At 32.7% G+C, this 12,394-nt stretch overlaps 1 protein-coding gene across 5 annotated transcripts in view; it reads left to right on the plus strand.

Moving 5' to 3' along the window:
• DDX4 (DEAD-box helicase 4) overlaps positions 1–12,394 on the plus strand; it is a 51,386-nt gene that overhangs the window by 24,169 nt on the left and 14,823 nt on the right. For 3 of the 5 annotated variants that reach the window (XM_088796372.1, XM_088796374.1, XM_088796376.1), the window contains 8 exons: positions 3,794–3,880; positions 4,829–4,909; positions 5,984–6,031; positions 7,716–7,763; positions 7,868–7,915; positions 8,140–8,282; positions 8,911–9,063; positions 10,255–10,409. In XM_088796372.1, the coding sequence (XP_088652498.1) occupies positions 3,794–3,880; positions 4,829–4,909; positions 5,984–6,031; positions 7,716–7,763; positions 7,868–7,915; positions 8,140–8,282; positions 8,911–9,063; positions 10,255–10,409 (763 nt within the window). The remainder of the gene's footprint in view (positions 1–3,793; positions 3,881–4,828; positions 4,910–5,983; positions 6,032–7,715; positions 7,764–7,867; positions 7,916–8,139; positions 8,283–8,910; positions 9,064–10,254; positions 10,410–12,394) is intronic. The other 2 variants (XM_088796373.1, XM_088796377.1) reach the window with 2 other exon arrangements.

The raw sequence follows: 12,394 nt of genomic DNA on the forward strand, positions 1-12,394 counted from the left end.
TATCATTTAAAAATTTACAATTGTTTGCTAATATATAGAAATAAATTGACTTTTGTATATTAAAGGTTTGGTGACCTTGCTAAATTTATGGTGAGTAGCTTCTTTAAATGAAAAAAAGATCTTTATAGAAACATAAAGATCTTTTTTTGACTCATTTGTTTTCCTGAGATTGTTACCCGTCTTTAAGACTGTAAGAGATTGTCAGCTCTCCCTTATGAAATGCGGAATATACCTCATAAGAGGACTCATGTCACTTTAAAAAATACGTTAATATTATCTTTCGAAAAGTGATAGTTAAAGGGTAAATATTGAAATATTTCTATAACTCAGGAAAGCATAGAATATTCTATTACAATTACTTTTACAAAGAGCAAGTTCATTTAGATATTTGAGTTGCTGCTGTGTGTGGAGTTATTAAGCTGTAGATACCAGAGCTACTGAGGCATCATGTAGTCATCGGCTCAGCAGAGAAGGTAGGTTTGAAAAGGAACAGAAAAGAACAGAGTGATTAAAAACATGATGGATGGATTAAACATTTAATACAGATGAATAGAATAAATAAATCCAAAGATAGATCAGAGGAAATTCTCTAAATTTGGAAATGGAACACAAGAACACCATTAACAGATATGGAAGATAGACTAAGAAGTCCTGTTATTCCAACATGTGTTTAAATATCTTCTGAGGAAAGAACAGAGAAAATTGAGGGAAGGGAAGGAGAGAAAACGAGACTATTCAGAGATAGATTAGACTTTTCCAGAGATAAAGAGGTATAAGAATTCTGAGCAAATTAAATCAGAGCAAATTCACACCCTTGTGCATGTATTGAAATTACAACATTATGAAGATAAAAAGATCTTTAAAACTAGCAGAGAAAATAAAAGCCAGATCCACTTGTAAAAACTAGATTGAGAGCAGAACTTTTTTATTCCATAAAGGTAGAGATCAAATTATAGTAGAATTCAGAATTCTGAGGGGAATAGCTCTAAATCCTATTGGTGTACTTGTATTCATATAATTTAGGTGTCAGAGAGAAATAATACCATTTAGATAAAAATGGTATGTAGTACTTTCAGACCATGGAGGAAAGAAGTATTAAATCATTTCTATAAGTAAGAAGGAAACTGAATAGGAAAAAGGAGTGAAAAGCAATGATGAGCCAAAATAAGTAAATAAAAATTTTTAAGTTGGTAAACGTATTGATAACCCTAAATAAGTATTGACTGTATAAGCTAGCAATAATGATGACTAATTAAGGGGTTTTAGAAACATGAAAGAACTGAAATACTATCAAAGAAAAGACTTAAGTTGTTTTGCTAGCTTAGTAGGAAGGAGAATAGAAACTCATTTAAAGATTTCTTAATTATGGTAAAATTGAAAGGTAATCAAAAAAGGGTAAAATAAAAAGTATAACTTACTAATGGAGGAAATCCAATAGAAGGACAGGGCTTTGTAGGAAGGAGTTTAGGTTGAAAATAATTAAAATATTCATGGTGAAATTAAAGAATATCAGTAAAAGCATAAAATAAAGTACAGCGTTTGGGGACATCTAATAGGACAGAAAGGACAACAAAAAGCATTAAAAAACAGTAAAGATAAAATACAACATAAAATGGTAGAAATAAAAATCCTTATATGAGTAATCATAATATATGTAAATATATGTCAGTGAAGAACTGAAAATAAAGAGAAAAAAATGTCAGTCTAATAACCAAAAGAAGCTGGTATAGAAACAGGAGATAAAATATACTCTGAGGCACACATATTAGTGATAATTAATAATGAAAGACATGTTCACTGGGAAGACATTACAGTTCTGAGCATGGTTTGAATCTAACAACATATTCTTAACACATATAAAGCAAAAACATACAAGAAAACTTTGCAAATCCTACTTAAACCCTTATTAATCCTAGATTTACACCATTTTCCCTTCAAAAACTGATAGCCCAAGCAGAACAGAAGTAAGACTATAGATTTCAATACCAGTTGCTGAGCTTAATTTAATATTCCAGTTTGGAATAATACACCCCCAAATGGCAAATTACATATTCTTTTTCAGCAAATGGAAAATACATTCAATTTGATCATTTATTACGGCCAAAAGGAAGTCACAAAATACACCATAGAATTTATATCAAGACCAGATCCTCTTGTTAAAATACAATAAAAGTAGAAATCAATAGCAAAAAGCCTAACCCTTGTGGTATGGAAGCTGAGTTTCTCAGTTTATAAATAATAATTTATATGGAAATAATGAAATATTTAAAACTGACAGTAAAAACAGAACATCAAAATTTATGGGATGTAGCTAAAGCAGTTAGCTTTTAAAGGCAATTTTATAGTCTAAAATGCATCCATTTAGGAAAGAAATTAGTGCCTTAGTGTTCACTTTAAAAAAGAAAGAAGAAAACTCATTAGAGGAAGTGAAAAAGATGATAGACAAAAGAAATACTAACAGATACAATGGAGTGTTACTCAGCAGTAAAAGTGAATGAAGTACAGTTTCACATAGCAACAAAAACAAAGGTTATAAAAGAAACGGCGAAGAATATATTCTGTATGATTCCATTATACATTAAAGCTTAAAAACAAAGTTAAACAATATGTTGAGAAAAGGTAAGTACATAGTTGGTAAAATTAAAATAAAACCAAGGCAATGAAAAACAATTCAGGATATTGGTTGGGTCCGGGGTGGTTCCCAGGGGAAAGGAGGGAAACATAGGGCAAAAGACAAGCATGGATGACAAAGGTATTGGGAACATTTTAGTCTTAAACTGGGTGGTGGGTCTATAGGTTTTCATTTTATTTTAAACTTACATATGTTTTATACATTCTTTTATTCATACACACACGAAAATAACATACCTAAAAATAAGAAAAGCGGATGAAAAAGATATACTTTCTTGAAGAGAGAAGTTCTGACAAGGTTTCTTGAAAGATAAAGAGGCACAAATAAATAATTTAGAATAAAGAAGTGGGTGTAAGTGTTGATAAACAAATTGTTGCTAAATTGAGGAGTGCTTTGTAAGGTGTAGGTAGATAATAGATGCATAACTGTGAATCTACTTTGAATTAGTTCTGCCCCGTTTTATAAATAGGCTTTAAAAATACGTATAATCGAGTATCAAGAAATAATCATATGTAGAATTTTTACCTTTATTGATCAGTTTCTTTAAGTGTAAATAGTTGCAAGTTCAAAAACAATCTCAATTTTTAAAATTTCCTACCCACTTAGCGTTTTGGTTTTGAATTGATCTCATTCTGTCGTAGGTGGGATCACATTTTACTTGAACTGTTTCTACTGAAGTTTTGGTATTCAGTTGAGTTAAAAATGTATTGTTTATAACAGGAAATCTGACTTTGTAAGTGCTTGTATGTCTGTGTTTTGAAAGTATGATGTTTACTATGTTTTATGGGGAGCAAATATAAGCATAGACTAGTTTGATCCTTTTGTGGATTGTGCAAATCCTTTTAATGGTGCAATTGTGGCAACTTTCAGTATTTTACAAGTGACACTTTTTCCTTTTAGTCATTTTTAGTTTTGATTCCTAAAGCAAGCAGTGGAATTTTCTTTTTTAATTGTAGCCATATCTACTTACATTAGTAAAGTTGAACATTAACAGGTCAATATGGCATTTCATTTTGGTAACTATCTAAAATAATTAATGCCTCAAAATATTTAACATCATTGAATTATGCAAGGATTAAGTTAAATCTGGCCACTGGATCCCCAAGATTTCTTTGTTGTTTTTTTGTGTGTTGTTTTTGTGTGTGTGTTTTAATATTTTAGGTTATCAAGATGGAAATGATTCAGAAGCTGCAGGCTCATCCAGAAGAGGTGGAAGAGGCCGTGGAGGACTGGGTCTAGGAAGTCCAAGTTAGTAGCGCATTGCAAATTGTGTGCTTCATTAAGAAGGAAACGATTAAAAATAACACCTATCACGTAAGGTCGTTATGAGGATTATATCAGAATAGCTTAGTACAGTGGCTGTACATAATCACCGATAGTGTTCATATTATTTTTTAGACACATATGTAATTGCATACTGGTTAAGTTGGGATATGTGAATCTTTTTAGAAGACTGTGTGACTTAGTTTTTAATGTTAAATACTGTTGTTTTAAAGCCTTGATAATGTAGCTGACCTTTTAAGTATGTGGCCTTCTCTATGGCTCTATTTACCAATATACCTTCTTTCACCAGTGTAGCTTCCTACCTTGAATTCCTCCAGCCATCTTTCCTTGGAGCTAAGATACTGTCTTCAGAAGTCACTGTTGGGTTGCATGTATCTCTTAGCAGAAGAGGACAGATAGTGGTTTTGAAGCTAAAAACATAAATTTGTAATAGTGATTTACTAGATGTGTAGCAGATTAGTGGTAGCAGAATGGTTACTTTAAAAAAGAATAGGGACCTGGAAAATTGCTGTACATGACTGGTAAGGTTTGATTTGACAATGGTGGGTGCAAAGGGTGCTTGCTATTCTGGAGAATAAGCAGTGAGATGAAGCCATGCGAGGTTTCTGGTAACCATGCTACTTTTTTGGGGGTGATTTAACTTTTGCTTATATCATATTTTGGCATAGCATTGGTCCTTTTATAAATGAATTTGAATAACAATTTAGAAGAAGTAATTTGTAATTGAAGGAAATAATTGGTGGAGAATCCTTTGTGCAATACTTAGAAAAATACTCATTGTGATTCCTGTTAAACTTAATTTATCCCACATCTTTTAACTTCTGGCACTATAACTTGGTTATTTCTTTTTACTGCATGATTTAAAAACTTCTTAAAAGTGACATAGTCTAATTTTATAATCTACAAATCTAGATAGTGAATGTGAACAAGATGAGGGGACACAGCGCATTGGTGGCCCTTTTGGATCCAGAAGACCAGCTTTAAGTGGCTCAGGTGAGAAATAGAATTTATTACTGAATACTAATCATTTATATATGCTTTCAGCTCTAGGATTAGTAAACCTAATATATATGTTTAAGTACACATATACTAGATTGGTTTATGATTTTCTCTGCTTTTTAGATCTGTAGGCAAAAATAGATGGACAAGTTTGCGTCCCTTATAAAATTTGTACACTGTGGATTATTTCTTCTCTCTTAACACCAGTTAATTTGAGGTGTAAATTATACTTTTAATTAGAGGAAGTAAAATGCAATTTGCTTTGGTTTCGAAGGAAGGATTGCGAGTTAGGAGATTTGAGGAGAAAGTGAAAAAAATAAGAACAATTGTTGATGAATGCTCAAATATGGGTAAATAAACTGTGGTACATGGGATATTATTCAGCACTAAGATGAAATGAGCTACCAAGCTATGAAAAATATGGAGGAATCTTTAATGCATATATTACTAAAGGAAATATGTCAATCTGAAAAGGCTAGATACTACATTATTCCAACTATGTGACATTCTGGAAAAGGAAAAATTATGGAGAAGGGTAAAAAGATAAGTGGTTTCCAGGAGTTAGTGGGGAGGGATAAATAGGCACAGCATGGAGGATTTTAGGGCAGTGAAAATACTTTATGATGATGGATACATGTCACTATGTATTTGTCTAAACCCTTAGAATGTACAACACCATGAATGAACCTAATGTAAACTATGGACTTTGATTATGTGATTATGATGTCGCTGTAGTTTCATCAGTTGTAACAAATGTACCAACTGGTGGGGGTTGCGGATAGTGGGGTAGCGTATGCTGGTATGGGATCAGTGGTGTACATGAGAAATCTCTGTGCCTTCTGACCAATTTTGATGTGAACTTAAAACCGCTCTAAAAAATGAAGTCTTTAAACAAATGTTCAGATGAGAAAGAAGTTTAAATATAATGTAGACTTAAGAGATAGATGGATTAAGGGACTAGGAATCATGAGCAATTACTCAATATTTGAGTAGAAGTAGCTATATGGTTGATGTCCTTGTGGAGAAGCTGTATTTTCTCTAAATATTCTACAAAACAATGCCTTACAGGTAATGGAGACGTTTATCAGACCAGAGGTGGCAGTGGAAGTAGACGAGGTGAGTTTTTATTTGGTTAAAATTACTGTAATCTGTTTAATTTTTGAAGTTAAAAGTAACTGTTAACTGCTTTTATACACTTTGAGGAGTATATATTTGCACAGCCTGTTTTGGAGAGTTATTTAATACTCTTCAAGCCAGCAATTCCATTATAGGAATTATATACTATAGCTATATTTGCTCAATACATGTACAAGGTTGTTCACTGAAGCTTCATTTAAGTAAAAACTGAAAATCACCTAAAGTTCATCAATAAATAACTTTAATAAATAATATAACCATAAAATAGGATACTGTGCAGATGTTTAAGATTGAGCTATATCTATGTGTACAAACCCTTATTATATTAAAACGATGTTTTGTATCATGAGATAGTTATGTGATTTGGTATAGGGGATGAAGAAAGTTCAGTATACATGATTTGGTACTATGAAAGTTTTTTTCAGGGTTATAGATACTTAACTGTCATAGCAAAGTTAAAATGCTTTCCTGACTAGTAAAACAGTGAAGCTTTTTGATGTCTCTGAAAAATTGTTGGTGAACATTATTAGTCTGCAAGCATTCCAAGCTACAGCTCCCATGAACTATTTATTCTCCCCTGATTCTTGGATTCTTCATTTTAGAAAGAGTTTATTAGTGGCTAGTTAAACCATATCTTCTACAGAGGCTCACATGTTTGAAAAAGGATTTCAAGATCTTTTTGTGGACAAGAAAATTGGCGGACTCACGTGTATAAATGTTATATCTAGTTAGCTTTTCAAGTCTAATGCAGAATTTACTCTGTTTTGTGATAGTACCTGAAAGTGGCATGAGTAGTTTAAAGATCAGAAAGGTAGTGTATAGAAAAGAGTTAACAGGCCTGACTGCTGTTTGTTAAGTCCTGCCTGTTACAAGGTTGGTCCTTGCCTGGCATCTGGGTAGTTGGATTTGGGGAGGGCTCTCACCACCGTGACTGGTAAGAATGGCTCATTATGCCTGAACTGTTTGTTCAGCAATGTGGTTTATGCTGAATACCTGCTTTGTTTCTGGGAGTCTGGAATTTTGGTATGTGCCAGGCATGAAGGTGGCTACATTGTCAGCCCCTCATAAAAACCTTGGATACTGAGTCTCTGATGAGTAGACAACATTTCCAACGTGTTATCACAACTCCTTGCTGGGGGAATTAAGCAGGTCCTGTGTGACACCAGTGGGAGAGGACTCTTGAAAGCTTGTGCCTAGTTTTCTCTGGACTTTGTCTCAGGTACCTTTTACCTTTGCCGATTTTGCTCCCTATCCTTTCACTGTAATAAGTCATAGCCATGAGTATAACTATATTCTGAGTCCTAGGAAATCACAGAACCTGGAGATAGTAGTGGGGACGTCTCAACACATGTGGATTTTTAGTTCCTTTTAGAAAATGTATTCCTTTGCTGAGTAATATAGGAATTAGGTGACATAACAGCTGTAACAAAAACAGTAATATGTAACAGTGTTATCTGCATAAAATCAGCATTTTGAATGCTAAGCAAACTTAAAATGTTCAAGATTCTATTTATCTTAATTGTCTCAAGTGTTATTTGTACAAAGGGACTTTAAAAATGTCTGTCCAGTTTTAGAACTTGTTCTCTTGGAAGACACGTAATTAAAATGAAGAGGTGCACAGCCTTGTATCTTGACTGATTGTCACTATGGATTTCTTTACTAGGTGGTTACAAAGGTTTAAATGAAGAAGTAATAACAAGCTCTGGAAAGAGTAAGTTTTACTTTAGATAAGGTATTTGATTTTTATAGTGAGAGTTCTTTTACCCCTCAATTTTTAAAAACACTTACCTCTTTTTGGGTTTGATTCCCTTTAAGATTCTTGGAAGTCAGAAGCTGAAGGAGGAGAAAGTGGTGACACTCAAGGTATATTAATTTTTGTGTGGTCCACAGAATGTATATTGCATTTTAATAAAAATGCAAAATATTTAAAAGGGTTAACTTTAACATTTGAAGTGATAACTTGAACAGTAAATATTCGAAAGTTCTACAATATTTCAAATTTGATTTTGTCACTTTTTGTCGATTTTCCCTCTTATTTTCCTTCTAGTCCTTGTAATGTAGATTCTGTTTTTTATTTAAATTCCAAGGACCAAAAGTGACTTACATACCACCTCCTCCACCTGAGGATGAAGACTCCATCTTTGCACATTATCAGACAGGCATAAATTTTGACAAATATGATACTATTCTTGTAGAAGTATCTGGACATGATGCACCACCAGCAATTTTGGTCAGTGTAATAATTATTTCTGTATTGATTATGCAGCAAACTTTGGTTTTAAAATATATGGTATATTTCTTTAAGTTGATATTAAAGAATACGAAAATTTCATCTTCAGTATCTAATGTCTTAGGTTGGAAAATTAGAACCATGTCTACCATCTACAGTAGAATGAATTGCCATGTTGAAAGAGAGGGTACTGTGTTTCATCTCCACCTCTCCAAACCAGGATGAAAATTTTATTTAAATTTATGAAAAATGATACTTTTCATAGAGATTTAAGATTTCTGCTTCCTAAGTATGTGAGACAGTGTGTCTTAGGGGAGTGCTTTACTAAGGAGTCGGGGAGCTCACAATCCCATTGATTATGAGCCACTGTTACTGGTCAGATTTATTTGTATCTCACAAGTTTTAAGGGGGCAGAAAAAGTGTTTTTAGAATCACTGTCTACTCCTTAATTCTATCAAGTAATAACATACAGGTTCTGGATGTTACTTTGAGTGGGGGCATATTAGTAAAGTAACTTTAGTATATAAAATGGAATTAACAAAAACTTGAAACTAACTCAAATGGAATATGTTTATGAATGATCTTCATATGATACATGGAATTTAATTACCCCCTCCCCCACTTTTAGACTTTTGAAGAAGCTAATCTCTGTCAGACACTGAATAAAAACATTGCAAAAGCTGGTTATACTAAGCTTACTCCTGTGCAAAAGTATAGTATTCCTATTATACTAGCAGGACGCGATTTGATGGCTTGTGCTCAAACAGGATCTGGAAAAACTGTAAGTCATTTTCTCACATGTATTCTGCCCTATTTTCAAATTGTTAATGTTTTTTGAACTTTGATTCTTACCAAGTCACTTGAATCTCTTTTGTTGGATTATAGGTTTGTAGATAATTTCAGTGAACTGTAATAAATATTCATGTTTTTACTTCTGATTTCTGGTTTTATCGAGGTTTGTGTACTTCTGAAAAAAGAATTTTGGACTATTTCTAGAGTAGTTTTGCAGCTAGTAAATGTTTAATCCGTTTCTAAGTGTGTTCAACTTCTTCTGGAACATGGTAGTATCTATAATAAAATGATTGAACGTTAAAGCACCAGAGGTTATAAAACAGAAAGGGAGAAAATAATTTATGTAATAATTTATGATACAGTTTTGGAGTCAAAATGAGAAATAGCTGTATGCATTGCATAGCTGTATGAAGTGACCTCGGGTTATGCTAACTCCAAAAGAACTCTGATGAGACCAGATTAGTTTTAGGACGAATCTGTGGGATTTTTCTATTGAATAGGGTTCTATGAGTTGAGTCTTAAAGACCATAGTTTCCAAAATCATAGAATCTTGGGTTTAGTCGTAGTCAACCTACATGGTAGAGTCAAAGGGGAAATAGGTGAACTGTGTAATACAGCAGCTGAAGTACAACTTAAACATAGTTTTGGAGGTAGATTTTAGTGTCTTATTTGTTTAATGAGAAAACTATTTGTCTTGCCAGATGTAATTTCAATAACGGCGATGTGGTTAGTAATCCAAATGATTAAATATTGGACGTTACTTACCCTGCTTGTGGACCACCTTTGTCATACATTCTGAGTGATAATTTTATTATTACCCCAAAAGGACTCATTCAGAATAGCTGCTAAATGCAGTGATTTCCATGAAGTTAGAGCTACATTTCCCTCTACAAATAAGTTAATGTTCCTTAATTTGTTTAGTATCCATGGGTATGTTTTTTTCTTGACTAAAAATATTTTGATAGGGTAGATTAACTTTATTAAACAATTTGTATAATATAAACATAAGAGCTAAATGTTAAAAATTTACTGAAGTAAAAAAATTGTTTTCCTTTCTCATTTTAAATTTACCACCAAGATGGAAGGAGACTCTAAAGGCTATAAGGGCATGAGGAATAGGTTTCCACAGGGAGAAGGATGGTGTATTATAAATTTGTAAATTATGCAATTTAACTTCTAGGCAGCTTTTCTCTTGCCAATTTTGGCTCATATGATGCGTGATGGAATAACTGCTAGTCGTTTTAAAGAACTGCAGGAACCAGAGTGTATTATTGTAGCACCAACTCGAGAACTGATCAATCAGATCTATTTGGAAGCCAGAAAATTTTCTTTTGGGTAAGTACATCTTACCCAAAATCTGGAGTGCCACTCACAAACAAATTTTTCTTTAGAGATTTTTCTCACTTATTTCAGGAAGATGATTAGCGTCACTAAATTGAAATGTATTTTTTCATTATCTTGTTTATAGAATCCCTGCTTATTTTTATTTAAAAAAGAAACATTAAAAATTAGATGATAATAGAAGTAAAATGATAAGAAAATATTTAACATTGGTATATTTTCTGGTAGCTTTTAATGAATTTTTAAAAAATGAACTAGGGTGTTCCTAATAATTTTCTGTTCTTTTACACATAACTTCGTAATATGGAAAATTGCTTATTTTGTAATCATACCTAATCTTTAATGACTTTAAGATTGTTCATGTATATATATTTTACTTCCCTATTTTGAGGCAATTAGGTTGTTTCTATTTGGGGCTACTCTAAATAAAACTAAAATGAACAGCTTCTATAAACTTTTTCTATCTTTATGTTTTTAGTCTTTTCTTAGATTTTTATAAATTTAATGCTAAAGAGTATGAACTTATTTTAAAGCTTGCATCAATGTACATTTCTACCAGCAGTATATACTTTGGATGCCAGCAGTATCTATTTCACTATACACTTTGCCAATATTTGGTATTGTATTAGTTATCTATTACTGCTTAACAAATTACCCTAAAGCCTAGTTGCTCAAAACAACAAATATTATCTCAGTTTCTTGAGGTTAGGATTTGGAGAACATAGCTGGGCGCTTCTGACTTGGGATCTGTTATGAAGTTGCAGACAAGATGTCAACCAGGATTGCAGTCACCTAAGGCTTGACTGGACCTCTCCAGAAGGATGCTTGATGTCCTCTGGAAATAACAAAGGGCTTCCCTTAGATAGAGTGACCAATGAGAAAGAGCAAGGAGGCGACTACAATGGCTTTTCTGAAATAGTCTCAGTCAATTTACCACATTCTATTCATTACTAAGCAAGTCACTAAATCTAGTCCATACTCAGGACTGGCTATGTAATTTGCTGGAACTAGTGCAAAATGGAAATACATGTTCTTTGTTCAAAACAAGAATTTTAAGACAGTAAATAGAACATTAAACCAAGCTCAGGGCTCTTTTAAGCTTGGAACAGATTGCACACCTATGACGCCAGCCTTGCACACACTTAAGGAGAAAGGGAGTTAGGATCCATTTTTGAAGGAAGGAAGGCATATTGAAGAATTTATGTACATTTTAAACCACCACAGTCATTTTCATTTTAAAAATTAATTATTAAGATGTTGAACTACTTTTTGAATGCTTAATAAATTTTCTTTCATGAATTATCTACTTGTTATCTACCAACTTATATATTGGGATCTTAGTGTTTTTCTTTACATTGTTTTTAGAACTGTGTAAAAGCTGTTAATCTTTTATTTTGTATAAATCATTTTGTTTGAAATGAGAGCAGAACATTAAATTATTAAAATCCTTGTAATATCAAGTTTGATAGGTCTTTTGAGAAAAGTAGATGTATATTGCTTATATCAGTGTATCTTTATTGTTAAGACCCATGTACTACATTGCTTTTTCTGATTTTACATCAAGCTAAAATATAGCAATATTTTTTCTCTTTTTAAAATTTATTATTTTTTTTAGTTACAATTGACTTTCAATATTATATCAGCTTCAGCCATACAGCATAGTGGTTAGACATTTATATGATTTATGCAGTGATTCCCCTGACTAGTCAAGTACACCCGGGTGGTATACATAGCTGTTGCAACATTATTGACTATATTCTCTGTGTCGTACTCTATATCCCCATGACTATTTTATAACTACCAATTTGTATTTCTTAACCCCTTCACCTTTTTCACCCAGCTCCCCAACCCTCTTCCCCTCTGACAACCATCTTTGTTCTCTATGAGTCTGTTTTTATTTTGTTTGTTCGTTTATTCTGTTCTTTATATTCCACATATAAGTGAGATCATGTGGTATTTGTCTTTCTCTGAGTTATTTC

Source organism: Rhinolophus sinicus, chromosome 3 (genome assembly GCF_057876585.1).
Source record: "Rhinolophus sinicus isolate RSI-liver-muscle chromosome 3, RSI-T2T, whole genome shotgun sequence".
Taxonomy (NCBI): Eukaryota; Metazoa; Chordata; class Mammalia; order Chiroptera; family Rhinolophidae; genus Rhinolophus; species Rhinolophus sinicus.